At 43.2% G+C, this 21499-nt stretch overlaps 1 protein-coding gene across 9 annotated transcripts in view; it reads left to right on the top strand.

Moving 5' to 3' along the window:
• PPP4R1 (protein phosphatase 4 regulatory subunit 1) overlaps positions 1-21499 on the top strand; it is an 82083-nt gene that overhangs the window by 46156 nt on the left and 14428 nt on the right. For 6 of the 9 annotated variants that reach the window (XM_077270199.1, XM_077270198.1, XM_077270196.1 and 3 more), the window contains 6 exons: positions 6102-6274; positions 15118-15213; positions 15298-15483; positions 16012-16173; positions 17401-17501; positions 20897-21017. In XM_077270199.1, the coding sequence (XP_077126314.1) occupies positions 6102-6274; positions 15118-15213; positions 15298-15483; positions 16012-16173; positions 17401-17501; positions 20897-21017 (839 nt within the window). The remainder of the gene's footprint in view (positions 1-6101; positions 6275-15117; positions 15214-15297; positions 15484-16011; positions 16174-17400; positions 17502-20896; positions 21018-21499) is intronic. The other 3 variants (XM_077270204.1, XM_077270203.1, XM_077270197.1) reach the window with 1 other exon arrangement.

Genomic DNA, 21499 nt, shown 5'->3' on the forward strand with positions numbered 1-21499 from the left:
TGCGCACATCGTATACAATATCGTGCACACCTTTGTCACACGATGCAATCATGCCGCCACAGCGGGACACTTGACGACGAAAGAAAGTTTCAAACGATCTGCTACGACGTACGATTCTCAGCGGGGTCCCTGATCGCAGTAGCGTGTCAGACACTGCGATATCGTATGGATATCGCTGGAACGTCACGGATCGTGCCGTCGTAGCGACCAAAGTGCCACTGTGTGACAGTACCCTGACACGCAGCGGCGATCAGGGACCCTGCTGAGAATCGTACGTCGTAGCAGATCGTTTGGAACTTTCTTTCGTCGCTGGATCTCCCGCTGTCATCGCTGGATCGGTGTGTGTGACACCGATCCAACGATGCGTTCGCTTGTAACCAGGGTAAACATTGGGTTACTAAGCGCAGGGCCGCGCTTAGTAACCCGATGTTTACCCTGGTTACCATCGTAAAAGTAAAAAAAAACAAACAGTACATACTCACATTCCGGTGTCCGTCGGGTCCCTTGCAGTCTGCTTCCCGCTCTGACTGACTGCCGGCCGGAAAATAAGAGCAGAGCACAGCGGTGACGTCACTGCTGTGCTCTGCTTTCACTTTACGGCGGCACTCAGTCAGAGCGGGAAGCAGACTGCAAGGGACCTGACGGACACCGGAATGTGAGTATGTACTGTTTGGTTTTTTTTTTTACTTTTACGATGGTAACCAGGGTAAACATCGGGTTACTAAGCGCGGCCCTGCGCTTAGTAACCCGATGTTTACCCTGGTTACCCGGGGCCTTCGGCATAGTTGGTCGCTGGAGAGCGGTCTGTGTGACAGCTCTCCAGCGACCACACAACGACTTTCCAACGATCACGGCCAGGTCGTATCGCCGGTCATGATCGTTGGAAAGTTGCAGAGTGTGACAGTACCCTTAAAGGATGCCTTTTATCACATGCCAATCCATTGGGGCCGTCAGAAATTCCTGAGGGTGGCTCTGTATGTCCAGGGATGGGTCAGGCATTACCAGTATACAGCCTTTCCATTCGGACTGTTAATTACTCCTAGAGTATTTACTAGTGATGAACGAGTGTACTCGTTGCTCGGGTTTTCCTGAGCACGCTCGGGTGGTCTCCGAGTGTTTGACTCCTCGGAGATTACGTTTTCATAGCCTCAGCAGCATGATTTACAGCTATTAGCCAGCTTGATTACATGTGGGGATTACCTAGCAACCAGGCAACCCCCACATGTACTCAGCCTGGCTAATAGCTGTAAATCATTCAGCTGCCTGATGAAAACTAAATCTCCGAACACTAACAAATACTCGGTCACCCGAGCGTGCTCGGGAAAACCCGAGCAACAAGTACACTCGCTCATCACTAGTATTTACCAAAGTAATATCGGAGGTGATGGTCTGCCTTCATTCTCGGAACACCGTTATCCCGTACCTGGACGACTTCCTTATAGTTGGAAGGTCAGAAGATCACTGTGCAGAGCAGGTGAGGGAGGTGACGGTGGTCCTGAAGGAGTTGGGCTGGATGGTAAATAACCTTAAATCAAGACTAAAACCAGGAAAGGATTTAATCCTTTCTAGGGTTTGTGTTGGACTCCAAGCACCAGATCTTTATCCTAACAGAGGACAAAGTAGCCAAAATAATGGCCCTGGCACTGTGAGCGATAAATCGGCCGAAAATGACACTATGAAAAGCTATGTTCTTCATAGGACCCCTAACATCTTGTATACTGGCAGTAAGATGGGCCCAATTTCACCTCAGGCAGCTACAGTGGGATGTCCTGTCTGCACAGAAATTGTTAAAAGGGCATTTAGATAGAAAGTTACATCTTTCTTCGGCAATAATGGATTCCCTGTCTTGGTGGACAGTAAGAGAACATTTGTCCTCAGGAGTTCAATGGATAAGGCCAGTGGAGGACATTACCACGACGCATGCGAGCAATTCCGGATGGGGGACACATCTGAGGTCTTATTCAGTGCAGGGGACCTGGTATCGTCTAGAAAGGGGTCAGGGTTTGAACTTAAAAGACCTGTGGGCTGTGGAAAGAGCCTTGAGACACTTTTTCCCCCATCCTCCGGGGTTGCCATGTCCAAGTCAGGTCACCATCAGGGAGGAACAAGGTCTAATACCCTAATGATGGCAGCAAACATCCTACTCCAGCTAGCGGAGAAACACCTACTGTCCCTTACTACATGTCAAAAAAGGGGAATCGACAACACAAGAGCAGACTTCCTTGCAAGAAATTGAGACAGGGAGAATGGTCTCTAAATTCCCACATTTTCCATTAGATAGTGCGAGCATGGGGACAGCCAGAGCTAGATCTGTTTGCCAGCTTACACAACTGGAAAGTGAGGAACTTCAGATTCCTTGGAGGTTCAGGGTAGCCTATGCATTTCCCTCAATAGCGATGATTCCAACAGTCGTGAGGAAGATCAGGGAGGATCAAGCAAGGGTAATTCTCATTACTCCATTCTGGCCGAAGAGACTGTGGTTCTCCCTTCTAAGACTAATGTCCGTGTCCGACCCATGGATTCTACCAGAGATCCCGGATCTTCTTACCAAGGGAACGGTGTGCCACTCTCAAGTGAAGGGCTTTCATCTGGCAGCATGGAATTTGAGAGGGCATTACTGAGTCGGCAGGGGCTCTCACCAGGGCTAGTCTCCACCCTGTTGAAAAGTAGGAAACGTATGGTAGAACATAGAAAAAATTCCTGGAATTTTTAGGGCAGACCTTAGGTAATGGAGCCCCGGTTGGGCCCATTCTAGAATTTTCTGCAGTTGGGGTTGCAACTAGGGTTAGCAACTAATACTTTCAAGGTGCAGGTGTCAGCCATTGGTGCCTTTATATAATTGCAACCTAGCAGCAAATAGATGGATGTCTTGTTTTATAAGATCATGTAGTAGATCAAGACCGGTTATAGTTCCAAAAATTCCTCCATGGGACCTGAACCTAGTTTTAGAGGCGCTAACAAAGGATCCATTTGAGCCCATATGGGATTTATCTGTGAACTTCCTCACACTTAAGACGTTTTTGATAGTGGCCCTAACATCAGCCCGCAAGTTGAGCGATATACAAGCCCTGAACATATGTCCCCCCTACACACAGGTGTATGACGACTTAATTGTTCTAAAGCCGGACCCACCATATTTTCCCAAGGTGGTTCTTAAATTCCATAGGAGCCAAGACATTACTTTTCCCTCCTTTTGTAATTACCATAAAAATCCAGGGGAAGAAAAATTCCATACATTAGACATGAGGAGGTCCATGTTAGATTATATGTCCATGACCAGTCAGTGGAGAAAGGACCAGTCCCTATTAATGGCCTTTCAAGATAGCAGAACTTGGGGTATGGGGTGCCTAATATTACCATTGCCAAATGGAACAGGGATGCCATTAGTTTCTTACTCTTCGAGTGGTGCTCTGATTCCTGAAGGCATCAAGGCTCACTCCACCAGGGCCGTGGCTACCTCATAGGCAGAAAAGGCGGGGGTATCAATTGATCAGATCTGGTCCTCATCATCTACTTTCTTTAAACACTACAGACTGAATCTGTCCTCCTCTGCTGAGTTGACCTTTGGTAGAAGGTGCTGCAAGCGGTGGTCCCTCCCCCTCCCCTCCCTCATTTCTCCAAAGATCTCTCAGGTGTGCTGTCATGGGTTCTGGATAAACCGGCTAACGGTAAGTAACCTTGGTGTTTCTCTTGGCATTCATGAACCTGCTGAGGGCCCGACTCACTGCCGTCTTCGTACACCACTGAAGCTCGGCTATAAAATACCTTATGAAAGTATTCTTTTTACCTATCTTTGTTACATTTACGTATTTTAAATATTTTTGTAATCCGATTTGTGTGTGATTCATCAGCACTAAATAGTCTAAGTTGGTGAAGTGAGAAAAATTTAGGCTTAAATTTATGGGACACGAACAAAGTGTCACATGGTCTGTCAGTATATGCACACTTTTTCTGAAAGGCCACAGAGATGCACCACTAACCAAACACCATGAAGACCAAGGAGATCTCCAAATGAGTCAGGGACAAAGTTGTTGAGAAGTACAAGTCAGGGTTGGGTTATATTAAAAAATAAAATAAAAAATCTATATCCTCTAATCTCAATCTAATCAAATGGAAAGAACATGGTGCCACAATAAACCAGCCAAGAGAGGGCCGCTCACCAAAAGTCTCATCCTGGCCAAGGAGGGGATTAATCAGAGAGGCAGCACCGAGACCAAAGGTAATCCTGAAGGAGCTGCAGAGTTCCCAAGCAGGGACTCTAGTATCTGTCCATATGACCACAATAAGCAGTACATTCCATAGAGGTGGGCTTTATGGAAGAAAAAGCAGAAAAAAGCCTTTACTTACAAAAATTATAAGGCTTGTTTTGAGTTTGCCAAAAGACATGTGGGAGACTCCCCAAATGTATGAATGAAGGTGCTGTGATCAGATGTGACAAAAATTTAACTTTCTGGCCACCAAGGTAAACTGCATGTCTTGTGCCAAACAAACAAACCTCATCATACCAAGAACACCATCCCCACAGTGAAACGTGGTGGAAGCAGCAGCATGCTGTGGGAATGCTTTTCGGCAGCAGGGATAGGGAAAATGGTCTGAGTCGAGGAGAAGATGGATATACGAAATATTTTTGAGCAAAGCCTGTTTCAGTCTGTGATTTGAGACTGGGATGGAGGTTTATCTTCCAACAAGACAATGACCAAAAGCATACTGCTAAAGCAACATTTGAGTAGTTTGAGGGGAAACGTGTAAATGTTTTGGAGCGGCCTAGTCAAAGCCCAGAACTTAATCCAATTGAGAATCTGTGGTCAGACTTGAGGATTGCTGTTCACCAGAGGAAACCGTCTAACTTGAAGGAGCTGTTTTGGCTTGTGGAATGGGCAAAAATCCCAGTGGCAAGATGTGGAAAGTGCAGAGACTTATCCAAAGTGACTTGCAGCTGTAATTGTTGCAAAAGGAGGCTGTACTAAGTACTGACTTTAGGGGGGTGACTAGTTATGCATACTGAAGTTTTCAGTTATTTTGTCCTATTAGTTGTTTTTGCTTTACAAATAAAGATAACCAAATGTTCACAGTTGTAGGCATATTCTTTACATGAACTGATACAAACACTCAAAACAATGAAAATTCCAGGTTGTGAGGTGGCAAAATATGAAAAAATGCCAGGGGGTGAATACTTTCGCAAGCCACTGTATGCGGAGCTTCAAAGGAGGGAGAGATTTTAAACTATATTCTGTATTATTGCAGAATATATACACCCCTGTCCAAAAATGACACCTGGCAGAAAGGTTATATTTGAGAGAGATAGGTAGGTCACCATTATAAGAGCGGTGTGGGTCTCCTATATGGCACGCCCATCAATCCGCTTATATCCGCTCCAACGGTGGTAGAATGTAAGCGGTGTATGGCGCAGGACAGCACAGCTCCATATACTTAGCTGCTGTCGGGTACTGCTGACCAGCAAATATTCAATTGAGTAATCAAATATTCAACAGCTCGTTGGTGAAGGTGTTGGACACCCACCAAACTGATTTTTGATGACTTTAACCTATGGGGTGAACAACCCTCCTAATGGGAATCTAAAGGAGACCCCTTTTAAATTTGAAAATAGGGAAAAAGGAAAAAATGGGAAGAAAATAAGTCAGCTCACCAATCCCTCAACAGTGCAATGATGTCCACGCACGGAGCCGCCTTGGTCAAGGGCGTAGTCCAGAGCCAGCAATGAAAAAGAAAAAATCTCCAGCATGGATCTTCTAAAAGTCAATTTATTAGAAACACTTTAAAATGCAAACATTTGCAAAAAAGAGAGATGGGGGTCCCAGGTGGTCAACGCCGACCCCCATCTCTCTTTTTTGCAAATGTTTGCATTTTAAAGTGTTTCTAATAAATTGACTTTTAGAAGATCCATGCTGGAGATTTTTTCTTTTTCCTTTTAAATTTGAGAATGTTTGATGAATGCAGGAAAAACAAGCCACCACTCGCATGCATCTATTAAAAGACACTGGTCATGCATCCTAATATGGTTGTTTCGTAGATGCTTGCATTTCCTGTGATTTCTGGAGAGTTTACAATACATTGAATATAGATTTTCATTTGTCTTCTAGCACAAGTTGATGTCCTCACTGCTGCCCTTAAAGCATCCAGCTTAGAAACTCAGGAAGATAAAATATCCTCTCGCTTGAATCAGATCTACCGCAAGAACACAATGGAGTCTGGGAGGATAAACTGCAGAGTCTCACAAGATGACTCCATCCCTCTAATCAGTGATTCTGTAGAGGTGAGGAAGTCTGTTTTTTTTGTTTTGTTTGTTTGTTTTTTTTTTCTTTTTAAAAGGGAACCTGTCAGCAGGATTGTGCTGATTAATCTACAGACAGTGTCAGGTTGGCGCCATTATACTGATCAAAATGATACCTGGGTTGATGACATCTGTCTTGTGGTGGTTGTTTAATCTTTATTTAGGCCACGTTCACACTTTGCGGTGTCCCTCTGCGGGTTCTCCCGCAGCAGAATTGATAAATCTGCAGGGCAAAACCGCTGCGGTTATCCCTGCAGATTTATCGCGGTTTGTTCCGCCGTTTCCGCTGCGGGATTACTCCTATACTATTGATGCTGCATATGCAGCATCAATTGTAATGTTAAAAATAATAAAAATTGGTTATACTCACCCTCCGATGTCCGGATCTCCTCGGCGCTGCACGCGGTGCTCCGGTTCCAAAGATGCTGTGCCGAGAAGGACCTTCGTGACGTCACGGTCATGTGACCCGGGCGTCATCACGGTCATGTGACCGCGACGTCACCGCAGGTCCTGTTCGCACAGCAACTCTGACCGGCCGGCCGCTTGCAGCGCTGAGAGGTGAGTATAACATGATTTTTTATTTTTATTCTTTTTTTTACCCCAAATATGGTTCCCAGGGCCTGGAGGAGAGTCTCCTCTCCTCCACCCCGGGTACCACCCGCACATTAACCGCTTACTTCCCGCAACGTGGGCACAGCCCCATGCGGGAAGTAAGCGGTTCAATGCATTCCTATGTGTGCAGAATCGCAGCGATTCTGCACAAAGAAGTGACATGCTGCGGGTTTTAAACCGCTGCGTTTCTGCGCGATTTTTCCCGCAGCATGTGCTCAGCGGTTTGCGGTTTCCATAGGGTTTACATGTAAATGGAAACGCTATGGAAACTGCTGCGGACCCGCAGCATCAAAATCGCCGCGGTTCCGCGGTAAAAACCGCAAAGTGTGAACATGGCCTTATAGTTTTCAGTTAGAGATTCTCGTGCTCTGGGGTGGCCTGTTAGCGGGGCTTTGTGGTGCTCTGCTTATATCTGCATCGGTATGGCTTATAACATGTCACTAATCACTCTCTGACTTGCCTTCTATTTTACATACTAAATACAATGTTTTGAAGAAAAAAAAAATCACATTCTGCCTGTTCTGTAGCATGATCACATTTATATCGCCAAATAAAATAATTAAGTGGATATTATAGACGCTATCATGCTACAGTGCTGCCACCTGCCTGCTGGATGTGAATTTTTTTTTTTCTCAAAACATATTATATTCATTATGTAAAATAGGGGGCAGGTCACTGAGGGATCAGTGACCTGTCAGAAGCCATACTGGTGAATACCTATTACCTAATCAGAGAACCACGTAGACCCTCTCTTCACGCACGCGCGGTGCCCCGGAGCACAAGCATATCATTAACTCAAAACTGAAAATAAAAATTAAACAACCACCACAAGATGCATTTTATCAACCAAGGTATCATTTTAATCAGCATAACGGCACCAACCTGACAAGGTCTGTAGGTTACTGTGCACAATCCTGCTGACTGGTTCCCTTTAAATGACAAGTTATCAGTTTTTAAAGTCATGATAAAATTCCCCACCATTCATTCTGTACTGCAACTTGGGGTTCTCTATATATATTACCCACTTCCTATGACAATTCTTTGAGAATCCCCAGTGCATGATGGGATACTGAAATGAATAGTCATCTGCTGGCAGAAAGGCACTTTTCTCGCTGATTGGAAACGTCATCAGGTGGGTTGGAGGCTGGGACATCCCGACATGCCTCTTTCTTCGTTTGCCACCCTGCAACGAAGCATCATCACTGCCTCTTGTCTCCAGGGATTGGTCCCTGCTTCTGTCCCCGACTGTCTCCCTTGTGCAGTGTCTCCCCCCCCATTGCCCTGTGCAATGAGCGCAGCGTCCACTCTGGTGTCTGAATAGTAATAAGCCAGCAGCATAGTGGTATCCCTATACCCGGTGTGCAGGAGAACTAGTGCCGCCCCCGCACATGACGTCACTGGTGTCTGTCGGGTATAGTTGGTAAACTATTTCTTGCAGATAAATCAGTATTCATGAATATGTATCCTTTAACGGGAACCTTTACTCTGAAACACTCTGTTTAGCAGAAAACCTAGTTTGAAGAGTCCAATGTGTACATGATGAGAGAGCTAATCAAGAGGGAGATAATTCAGACGGGCACAGCATTGGACTCGTCTCTCCCTATGGTCTCTGGACTCTTTAGCGTTACAGAGAAGACATAGTTTAGAGTGTTTCAGTAGGATGTACTTGACTGCACGGCTGTGGAGTCTGTTGGTTTGAAAAGGACCGACTTCAACTCCTAAAAGATATAATAAATTGGGTACCGTAGTACAATGCAGGATGTGCTGAATATTTTTTCATAAGAATTTGGGAAAGTTATGAAATGCCCTATAAATGTGTGTTCTGTTCCTGATCGTTTAGCAGAGATGAATCTGTGCTGCACTTTATGTACATGTGAAGACAAATCAGAACAGAGTAGATTATAATACCATATCAGTTAGAGTCCTCTGCCTCTAGTCATAGGACTTGGGAAATACTCATATGGACACTCCTCAATAACATTAAATACAAGAAAACATGGAGTAACTGTCCAATTATTTTTGTGCAACATATATTATTTTTATTGATTTGAAAAGGCACATAAACATGATTAAAAAAATTTGTATCAAAACAAGGCCATTTATATGGAAGGGAATGGATAAACAAAATGTGGGTCTCTTAATCTGTATCATGTAGAGAGGTGGAAGGAGCAGTCAGGATAAATCTTTCTATATTATTTCAAAACACTGTTTTTTGGTCATTATTTTGTATCTCCGTTCATACTGCACCCACACACACAGATGATACACCATTTGAAAGGTAAACTTGACCCTTCAGCAAGAAAATAGCCAAACAAGCCACACATCCACGATGTGATCACAAAATACACTTTAAACATTAATTTTCATAAAACTGCAGTAAGGAAAAATGACCTGCAGGTGGCACCACACTACCCTAAAAGCATACTAATACAAAGCTGAAACAAATCCTAACATTTGCCTTGGGGGCTTTCCAGCTTGCTAAACTCCTTGCCCGGCCGATTTCAGGCAGGTGCATATAAAATAGTTGCTACATATGTGGAGGTAGAATAAAAGTAAAACTTTACCTGTTTAAGACTTTAAAACTGAAGATATAAATGAATGCAGCCTTCAAGGGACCGGACAGGTTCTGAACCATCAGATTTTCCGTATTATTGGACAGTCATTGAAAACTCTGTCTTCCTTCTAAGGTTGCAGCTTATTGGTGACCTGGAGTCACCTCTGGTTCCAAGTAAAAAAAACTGCAGCGTTGACATAACTCAGTCTGTACATTGTTTCCAGATGGGACAGATTAGTGGAAACAACCTTACAAAAATTGGAGAGAAAAAAATCCAACTTAAGGGCGAAAAAAAAAAGGTAAAATAGTCTGCAGATACGACTTTTTTTTTTTTTTTTTTAAAGGGATATTCCCAATTATTGTACAATGGTGTAAATACGCTCAGTTATGGGGTCAATTCTCCTACATCATCTTTACTGTGTAAGTGGCACTGCTGTACAGGGAGCTGCTCTATTCACATACATAGGGCTGTGTTGCGCTTCCCTACACTGCAGATAGATGGCAGTGCTGCTGTGGAGGGGAAAAAATGCTGCTGCCCCTGTTTTTACAAGGTCCTGACAATCGGACCCCTTCTGATCAGTAAGTAAAATACCATTATGTTTAATGTTGGGGGATCTCCTTTAGGCTGGAGTCACACACAACATATAAAAAATCGGTCCGTTTTACACGGACGACAATTGCAGAAATGTTCCCTGTACAGTGATCCGTGTGTCATCCGTGTGCAGTGCGAGGATGCGATTTTCTCACATGTAAGCATCCGTGTGACATCCGTATGGCGAGATTTTGTCGCCGGCTTCCAAAATGGACATATAATGGATCCATGGGGTCAAATAATCGTGAAAACATATACACAGTATATATATATATATATATATATTTATCGTATATACTCGAGTATAAGCCGACCCCCCCCCCCCCCCCAATTTTGCCAAAAAAAACGTGGAAAACTTGTTGACTCGAGTATAAGCCTAGGGTGGAAAATGCAGCAGCTACCGGTGAATTTCAAAAATAAAAATAGATGCTCCATACCGTTCATTATGGCCCCATAGATGCTCCATATAAAGCTGTGCCACATATAATGCCCTGCACCGTTCATTATGGCCCCATAGATACTCCATATAAAGCTGTGCCACATATAATGCTCTGCACCGTTCATTATGGCCCCATAGATGCTCCACATAAAGCTGTGCCATATATAATGCTCTGCACCATTCATTATGGCCCAATAGATGCTCCACATAAAGCTGTGCCACATATAATGCTCTGCACCGTTCAGTATGGCCCCATAGATGCTCCACATAAAGCTGTGCCATATATAATGCTCTGCACCATTCAGTATGGCCCCATAGATGCTCCATAGAAAGCTGTGCCACATATAATGCTCTGCACCGTTCATTATGGTCCCATAGATGCTCCACATAAAGCTGTGCCACATATAATGCTCTGCACCGTTAATTATGGCCCCATAGATGCTACACATAAAGCTGTGCCATATATAATGCTCTGCACCGTTCATTATGGCCCGATAGATGCTCCACATAAAGCTGTGCCACATATAATGCTCTGCACCATTCATTATGGCCCCATAGATGCTCCACATAAAGCTGTGCCATATATAATGCTCTGCACCGTTCATTATGGCCCCATAGATGCTCCACATAAAGCTGTGCCACATATAATGCTCTGCACCATTCATTATGGCCCCATAGATGCTCCACATAAAGCTGTGCCACATATAATGCTCTGCACAGTTCATTATGGTCCCATAGATGCTCCATAGAAAGCTGTGCCATATAGAATGATCTGCACCGTTCATTATGGTCCCATAGATGCTCCATAGAAAGCTGTGCCACATATAATGCTCTGCACCGTTCATTATGGTCCCATAGATGCTCCACATAAAGCTGTGCCACATATAATGCTCTGCACCATTCAGTATGGCCCCATAGATGCTCCATAGAAAGCTGTGCCACATATAATGCTCTGCACCGTTAATTATGGCCCCATAGATGCTACACATAAAGCTGTGCCATATATAATGCTCTGCACCGTTCATTATGGCCCGATAGATGCTCCACATAAAGCTGTGCCACATATAATGCTCTGCACCGTTCATTATGGCCCCATAGATGCTCCACATAAAGCTGTGCCATATATAATGCTCTGCACCGTTCATTATGGCCCCATAGATGCTCCACATAAAGCTGTGCCACATATAATGCTCTGCACCATTCATTATGGCCCCATAGATGCTCCACATAAAGCTGTGCCACATATAATGCTCTGCACCGTTCATTATGGTCCCATAGATGCTTCACATAAAGCTGTGCCACATATAATGCTCTGCACCGTAAATTATGGCCCCATAGATGCTACACATAAAGCTGTGCCATATATAATGCTCTGCACCGTTCATTATGGCCCGATAGATGCTCCACATAAAGCTGTGCCACATAGAATGCTCTGCACCGTTCATTATGGTCCCATAGATGCTCCATAGAAAGCTGTGCCATATAGAATGCTCTGCACCGTTCATTATGGTCCCATAGATGCTCCATAGAAAGCTGTGCCACATATAATGCTCTGCACCGTTCATTATGGTCCCATAGATGCTCCACATAAAGCTGTGCCACATATAATGCTCTGCACCATTCAGTATGGCCCCATAGATGCTCCATAGAAAGCTGTGCCACATATAATGCTCTGCACCGTTCATTATGGCCCGATAGATGCTCCACATAAAGCTGTGCCACATATAATGCTCTGCACCGTTCTTTATGGCCCCATAGATACTCCATATAAAGCTGTTCCACATATAATGCTCTGCACAGTTCATTATGGCCCCATAGATGCTACACATAAAGCTGTGCCATATATAATGCTCTGCACCGTTCATTATGGCCCCATAGATACTCCATATAAAGCTGTGCCACATATAATGCTTTGCACCGTTCATTATGGTCCCATAGATGCTCCATAGAAAGCTGTGCCATATAGAATGCTCTGCACCGTTCAGTATGCCCCATAGATGCTCCATAGAAAGCTGTGCCATATAGAATGCTCTGCACCGTTCAGTATGGCCCCATAGATGCTCCATAGAAAGCTGTGCCATATATAATGCTCTGCACCGTTCAGTATGGCCCCATAGATGCTCCATATAAATCTGTGCAATATATAATGCTGCTGCAATAAAAAAAACGACATACTCACCTCTCTTGCTGCCCGCAGCTCCTCAGCGTCCCGTCTCGGCGTGTCTCCGCACTGACTGTTCAGGCAGAGGGCGACGCGCACACTAGTACGTCATCGCGCCCTCTGACCTGAACAGTCAGAGCAAGAGGACGGGAATACGGAGCGGCGCCCAGCGGGTGGAACATGGACAGGTAACTATGACATACTTACCTGCTCCCGGCGTCCCTGGCTCCTTATCCCGGACAGCTGTCTCCGGGTGCCGCAGCCTCTTCCTCTGTCAGCGGTCACCGTTACCGCTGATTAGAGGAATGAATATGCGGCTCCACCCCTATGGGAGTGGATTCCATATTCATAACTTTAATGAGCCACGTGACCGCTGAACAGGGGAAGAGCTGCGGCACCCGGAGACCGTGGGACGGGCAGGGGGAGCGCCGGGACTAGGTGAGTATGCGACAGTCCTCTCTCCCCGTCACCCGCCGACCCTGCCGCCGACCGTGACTCAAGTATAAGCCGAGAGGGGCACTTTCAGCCCAAAAATTTGGGCTGAAAATCTCGGCTTATACTCGAGTATATACGGTATATGTATGTATGTATGTACAGTATGTATGTGTGTGTGTGTGTGTGTGTGTGTGTGTGTGTATGATATGTATATATCACTTGTCACTTTAAGCACTAGCACTTTGTGAAAGGAGATATATATATATATTTTTCATGACTGCTCCTCCCACCTCTCTACATGATACAGACTGAGACCCACATTTTTTTTTATACAATTTTTTTTAAAATCCTGTTTGTGCCTTTTCAATCAATAAAAATAATATATTTGCACAAAAATAATTACTGTTACTTCATGTTTTCTTGTATTTAACTTTTTGTACATGCTCAATGCTCAGTATTGAGGCAGTTCTGTGGAGTCGGAGGTTTGGCTTACCGACTCCACAGCCCTAGTTGACTGCAGTCTTGCAGCCTGGACCTGATTCGTGCTACCCATTGTTTGGGCTTCGTTAATTGTGTGACCGGTTCCCTTTTAATGAGCACTTGTTAATGAGTTCTCCATGACAGATATACATCATGCTGTTAACACACAATACTGCCACTCATATGTATTCCAAAATGGTACCAATAAATATGCGTCTTGTTATGCCAAAAACAAGCCCTCACACACTTTAAGTAATGGGTCTAACAATATGACTACCAAAAAGATTTTTTTCGTGTGGTTTTATTTTGTTTTTAAAGGTAGTAATAAATGTAAAAAAAAAATCAATTAATAAAATATGTATTTGGTACGGTTTTTGAATTTACTTCCAAAATATTTGCTTGTTAACTTGTATTGAATGGTGAATAATGATTAAAATGTTTAATTTTTTGTTTTCTCAAGCAAAAATTAACACACCACTCTGTTGATGGGAAATGTAAAACATGTGGCGCTCAGAATGATGCAAAACCTATTTTTTAGTTTTATTTTTTAACCAGCTATTGCACAAAAAGTACTAGAAAAGCATATACATTGCATGTATTCCATAATGATGCTAAGCCATGGAATAAAGTTAACTCCCTACTTTTCTAGCACATGAAATGTGGAGAAAAAATTGCCATGGTGTTTTTTTTTGTTTTGTTTTTTATTTTTCCTCCATATATAGGTATTGGGTTGTATGCACTCATAAAGCTGTGCCACAGACAAAACTCATCTGAAGAAAAAAAAAAAAAAGCCCTCATACAGCAACATTGGTGGGGGGGATTAAATGTGCCTTCTGGAATGCGGCAATAAAAAAACAAATCGGTTCCCTTTAAGGAGCAGACCTGTCACTTGATTCATACTTCCCAAATCACGGGAATCATGAACCATGACTGCAATCAAGCAGCCACTGATTTTCTCTGAAAGGCTCCAGCATTTCCGATTATGTATACTTTAAAGGTCCAGCTGGGGTGGGGATTATAGCCGGACACCAGACTAGTGCGTTCCCACCCTCTGCTGGCTTTTCCCATCGCAGCTGCAGGTGATTGACGGGTTTCTCACTATGGGAGAGACCTGTCGGTTACCAGGGTGGCACTGAGAGAAGCTGGCCAGGGATAGAGCCTCACTAGTCCTGTCTCCAGCCGGGTGGTTTAAAGTACATGTTCTCCTAAGTGCCGGAGTGATTCAGCGAAAACCATAGCTGGCTGCATGATTGCAGGCAGGCTCAGATTCATGCTGCACGCAGTGTGGGGAGCATGCATTTAAGGTTAATGAGCAAAAGCTTTCATTTGTGATTCCTATTGTCTATAGTACTGTAGCAATCTATAACCAGATGGAGCTCCTTAGCAAAATCTCTTGTATGTATCCTAAATTATAGATGGTGACAGCCCCCTCATCTATTTATACATTAAGTGGGATACTCTTTAGGGGTATGCTCTCCAAATTACTGAGTGCAAAGGCAAATTAATCGTATCCTATTCCTTCCTCCAAAATGGCTTTGATGACCATGTACAGTGCATGCAGTCCACCCTGCGCTACATCCACAATGATTCCGACTTGAGCACTAGTAGCAGCTATAGCCCTGAAGAGGAAAAGAAGTCCAAAGTGCAGGTGTGTGGACAGAGGCTTTTTGATCATGTGCATTTCTAATAACTAGAGAGTAAATATTAATCCATGGCTCTATTGTGTTCCTAGGATGTTGTACCTCAGGCCTTATTGGATCAGTATTTATCAATGACTGACCCTTCCCGTGCCCAGACTGTTGACACAGAGATTGCCAAGCATTGTGCCTATAGCATTCCAGGAGTGGCCCTCACACTGGGTAGACAAAACTGGCACTGTCTCCGGGACACTTATGAAACACTAGCAGCAGACATGCAGGTACATAACTGTGTGCGTTCATATCAGATCTCTGTTCGCTGCTATACTTTTAAAGGAGTAGTCCACTACTCGAGCAACCCCTTCTGAAACTCTCTCTCTCTCTATAATAAGTTCTACTTCCGGCGCCATTCCAGGAGTGTCTGCACTGGCTCTCCCAGGGATAGCGTGACCTTACGTCACGCCATCTATGCTGCCATTCAGTGCAGGCACTCTCCTCTCCTACAGATGTAATTGACATCCGGAAGAAGTGAAAGCTGCACATGTTTTGATTTATTGAAAGGATGCAGGAGTAAAGCCGGCGCTGACAGGCTGCTGGGATTGCACGACATAACAATGTCATGCAATCCCCGGGAGAGTCAGTGCCAACACTGATGGAATGGTACCAGAGTATACTATTAAGTGTTTATTTTACTGGGAATAAACATACGGCTTCAGAAGGGGTGTCTTGAGCAGTGAACATCCCCCTCTAATGCACCAAGTGAAATGTCATTGATTCTTATGTCTTTTTTTTTTTTCTCTCCTGATTAGTGGAAGGTGCGAAGAACATTGGCCTTTTCCATTCATGAATTAGCATTAATACTTGGTGATTCCCTTACTGCTGCAGACTTGCTGCCAATCTTCAATGGGTTTCTAAAAGACCTTGATGAAGTCAGGATAGGCGTCCTAAAACACCTCTATGATTTTTTAAAAGTGAGTTTGTGCATTCTAAAAAATGTCAAAATTTGTTTTGGTTTACATTTTCACAGACTACCAAAACTCCTTAATTCTTTTGTATGTTCAAAATAAAACACAATAAGAGGCCAAAAAATGAAACAAGGTGTATGAGGAAGAAAGGTGGGGTGGAAATAACCTATAAAGGCACATAATTGACTGCTCAGTAGCTTAAGTGGAAATGGCCAGACCATGTTAAAAAGAAAACAAATCCATTGCGTGTTATGCAGAGATCACTAATCCATTCACAGTCAGTACATTACACAGAAGTGATTCAGTTTTATCTTCTGGATTTGGGGGCAGAAAATCTAAGTATTACAGTAGCAGCAAGGATTTACCAAATTCATCCACATGCTGCGGACAATACCTGAAAAACTAATACATTGGCCTTGTTTTATCAAAGCAATCTCGCCAGTGTTTTGGTGTAAATTGCATTGAAAAGTCGAAAAAGTTTTTGTTTTTACACCAGTTTCTCCCAGCTCTGCCGAAATAGGTGAAGGTGGAGTGGTAGAATGCACTGTGGCCGTTTCGATTCCAGAAATCTTACCAAAGTTAGAGGGCATGGAGTAGGATATGTGGCTTGGCACACAGCACTAATCAGACACCCAGATTATTGAAGAGGCTTGAACCTATTACATTGTGCGTCTAGTTCAACATGCATAGTTTGGTGCAGGTCCTCTTTTTATATAAACAATCATTTAAAAAAATCATGTTAAACATCTCCCCATTGAAGGCAAGTAATCTTACAGTAGTATCACAGTAATGTTAAAGGGCATGCAACAACCTAGAAACAGCAGCAGACCACACGATCATCAGTCAGTGGTAGGCATATACTAAAGACAGAAAATAATCCTTGGTTAGATTTTAGTTAGTAGTAGTCAATACAGGATGTAGGGAAGTCTTTTTATCATTTTCATGGCACTTGAGTGAAATGAGCTGGACTTTGTCACCAAGACTGAATGGTCTCATCAGAGAACCTGGTAGCATCCAATATGAAAAGCTCAGCCTGCATGAGGCCCAGAACTAGAAACAAGACAGGCAAGTGGTGTTACATGAGAGAACCCAGGCATTCACTTTGGACATGTTAAGCTTATAGATGGGAGCTATTAATAAATCAATACAATGACATTTTCACTTTAAAAAAATGTTACACCTTCAAAAACATACTGATCTGACCATATATATCTTTTATTATTTTTTTTCTAGCTTCTTCAGTCTGACAAGAGACGAGAATACCTTTATCAACTGCAGGAATTCTTGGTGACTGATAACTGTCGGAACTGGCGTTTCAGGGCAGAATTGGCAGAGTATGTGCATCTAGGAACTAAATGTTTTATAATAGTTCATTTGATTGTGACTTGTAGGATCGCTACTTCCAACAGGTGGCGCTATAGAGTGAAGTCCTCTTTTTCTCAGAAGAGGCAATTTGCATATTATATTAGTTCAAGTATTCACTAAAAGTTAAAACACAAGCTTTTTTCCACATTGTCTATTTTGCACTTTTGAGTTTAGTGTGTTGTTTAGCCCTTTAATGCATCTAGAGCGACAACATGAGTTTACTCCTGTCTGTAGCGGGCAGCAAGAGTTTTAAATATCCATACCATACCAACAGGGGTAGAAACCTTTTTTTTTTTCCTGCCAGGGGCCATTTGGATATTTATACCATCATTTGAAAGCCGTACAAAATTATTAAAATAATTTTATCTTGCTATATTTGGTCAAACCAAATTAACTCCCCCTTAATGTGATGCCTGGAACCGCATATCTTTGGTCTTGCATATGATGTTAGCTCAGGGGTGGGCAATTAATTTCCCCAAGGGGCCACATGAGAGACCATGACTGTTGTGGAGGGCCGAACGAATAGCTTAAAATTAATTCTACTCCATATTAATGTATTAATATTAATTGTATCACTTAATATTGAGCATAATTAAGTATGCTGACACACCCTATATATCTTTGAACCCCACCAAAGCCCCTTATATACAGCATGCACTTTGCTCAGGTCTGTGTTAGATGGTAATGGTACTATGCGTACCTGCTTTTGCAGATTTGCATCAGTGTGGAGCGCAGTCGACTCTTTGGGATGAATTAAAAAAAAAAAAAAACTCTCAGCTGTAAGTTCTGAACACAGATGTATATTCCACTGCCGGTCTCCTCACAGTGGGAAATTCATCACTGCTCATGTTACATTTATATAAGTCAAGAAGTGTGAGTTCTGCAGTATATACATCATATAGGAGATGCTGAGGCTGCTCTATATACATCACATAGAAGACACGGAGATTGCTGTTCATAAATCATGCACTAGCACCACAGCATATACAGTGGAGGAAATTATTATTTGATCCCTTGCTGATTTTGTAAGTTTGCCCACTGACAAAGGTATGAACAGTCTATAATTTTAAGGATAGGTTAATTTTAACATTGAAAGATAAAATATCAAAAATAAAATCGGAAAATCACATTGTATAAATTTATTTGCATTTTGCAGTGAGAAATTAGTATTTGATCCCTCTGGCAAACAAGGCTTAATACTTGGTAGCAAAACCCTTGTTGGCAAGCACAGCAGTCAGACATTTTTTGTAGTTAATGATGAGGTTTGCTCACATGTCAGGAGGAACTTTGGTCCACTCCTCTTTGCAGATCATCTCTAAATTATTAAGATTTTGAGGCTGTCGCTTGGCAACTGGGAGCTTCAACTCCCGCCATAAGTTTTCTATGGGATTAAGGTCTGGAGACTGGCTAGGCTACTCCATGACCGTAATTTGCTTCTTTTTGAGCCACTCTTTTGTTGCCTTGGCTTTGTTTTCGGTCATTGTCTTGCTGGAAGACCCAGCCGCCACCCATTTTTAAAGGGAACCTGTCACCCCCCCCCCCCCCCCCCCCCCTCCAGGCGTTTTTAACTAAAAGAGCCACCTTGTGCAGCACGAATGCTGCATTCTGTCAAGGTGGCTCTTTTAGTTTGGGTCCCTGCAAACGCTGAAATAAGGGCATGTCTTTTTCCCCCTGACACAAACACCTCCCAGCCGTCACCCGGGTCCCTGGGCGCCGCCTCCATTTTCTTCATGAACGTCCCCAGTGCCTGCGCTGTAAGTTCGAAGGGCAACGCAAACTGTGCATGCCCGGGAGAAAAAAAACTTACAGCGCAGGCACCGGGGACATTCATGAAGGAAATGGAGGTGGCGCACGGAAGCCCTGAGGGATGGCTGGGAGGCGTTTGTGTCAGAGGGAAAAGACATGCCCCCCTGACAAATTCAGGTATGAGGGGCACATTATAAAAGCGATTATTTCAGCGTTTGCAGGGACCAGAACTAAAAGAGCCACCTTGACAGAATGCAGCATTAGTGCTGCACAAGTGGCTCTTTTAGTTAAAAACGCCTGGGGGGTGACAGGTTCCCTTTAATGTCCTGGCAGAGGGAAGGAGGTTGTCACTCAGGATTTTACGGTACACGACGTAATGTGTTACCAATGGTTTTTATGATGACTCTGTTCCCAGCTGCCTTGAGATCATTAACAAGTTCCCCCCGTGTAGTTTTAGGCTGATCTCTCACCTTCCTCATGATCAAGGATACCCCACACGACGTGAGATTTTGCATAGTGCCCCAGATCAATGTCGATTGACAGTCATTTTGTATTTCTTCTATTTTCTTTCTATTGCACCAACAGTTGTCTCCTTCTCACCCAACGTCTTACTTATGGCTTTGTAGGCCATTCCAGCTTTGTGCAGGTCTATGATCTTGTCCCTGACATTATTATAAAGCTCTTTGGTCTTGCCCATGTTGTAGAGGTTAGTCTGTCCAATTGAGTCTGTGGACAGGAGTCTTTTATAAAGGTGACTATGTAAGACAGCTGTCTTTAATGCAGGTAACAAGTTGATTAGGAGTTTCTAACTGGTCTGTAGGAGCCAGAACTGTTATTGGTTGGTAGGGGATCAAATACTTATTTCTCAAAGCAAAATGCAAATAAATTTATAGAAATAATACAATGTGATTTTCTGGATTTTATTTTTGATATTCTATCTCTCAATGTTAAAATTAACCTACCCTTAAAATTATAGACTGTTCATATCTTTCTCAGTGGGAAAACTTACAAAATCAGCAGGGATCAAATACTTCTTTCCTTCACTGTACATCACAGGAGACGCTGGGGCTTCCTCTGCTTTCTTTGCCGGTGCCGCTGACACCTCCCACAAAGTATGTCCTGACTCTGGCATTGGCTAGCGTCAGGACATAATCCTTCATGGCATGTCACGCAGTATTCACTAGTGAAAGGAGCATGCTTGCATTTCAAGGAACAATTAAAGGGCCTCAAAGTGCTGCTGCTGAACAGTTCCCTGCTTTTCCACGGCATCTGCCCTTTGCCCGCCATACATAATGATTTTAATATAGTTAAAAAATGGAGTGCCACTACATGATTTGCACATCATGCATGTTTGCCTGCTGTAGTATTGTATAGTGCACACCATATGCTTTTTCATATGTTCCCACATTGGAATAGAGTGCTCTTGAGATGTGATGGAACTCAGGCTTACGTGCAGTTAGTTGTAGTTCCTGAACATCTGGAGCTTAGATATTGCTGTATGATATTATTATTCTACTTTATGGTCTGGTCTCCATAGCCTTGCTAGCATACAGTCCTTGCATGATATGCTTGAATAAAAAGACTATTCATGTCTTGCTTGTATGATTGTTCTTTCTAGGCAGTTGGTTCTTCTACTTGAGCTGTACAGTGCCAGAGATATTTTTGACTATTTACTACCAATTGCTTTAACTCTCTGTGGGGACAAAGTATCGTCGGTCCGCTGGATATCATATAAACTGGTGAGTGTCTTTTCTGCCAAGCCAGCATCCACTGTCTTTTTTTTACATGGACTCTTTTGTTGAGATCTGGTGGGTAGCTTATTATCTAGTGTGCCAAAAATAAGCAATAAGATCGGATTTGCTAATCGTGTCTAATATATATAGATGGTGTAAGCTTAGACTACGTAACGCCGCTTAGTTGGGTTAATTTTAAACCGATTTATTGGGGTCTTCAGTCATGCCCCTTTCCAAATAAGCCATGTCCCTTTTTCACACAAGTCCATCGACTGAAAAATAACCATGTCTTATACGGTCTTCTAAAACTAAAATTGTTTGTTGTCTTTTTCTAAGTATCTGGTTTTGTTGTTTTCACCACTTTTCATTTTTAAAAATCTCTCAATAATATACACGTTTGGTATCACTGTAATCATACTGTCCAAGGAAATCTCGTTACTAGATCATTTTAACTAAACAATGACCACCATAAAATCAATACCAAAAAT

This window comes from Ranitomeya variabilis, chromosome 6 (genome assembly GCF_051348905.1).
Source record: "Ranitomeya variabilis isolate aRanVar5 chromosome 6, aRanVar5.hap1, whole genome shotgun sequence".
Classification (NCBI taxonomy): Eukaryota; Metazoa; Chordata; class Amphibia; order Anura; family Dendrobatidae; genus Ranitomeya; species Ranitomeya variabilis.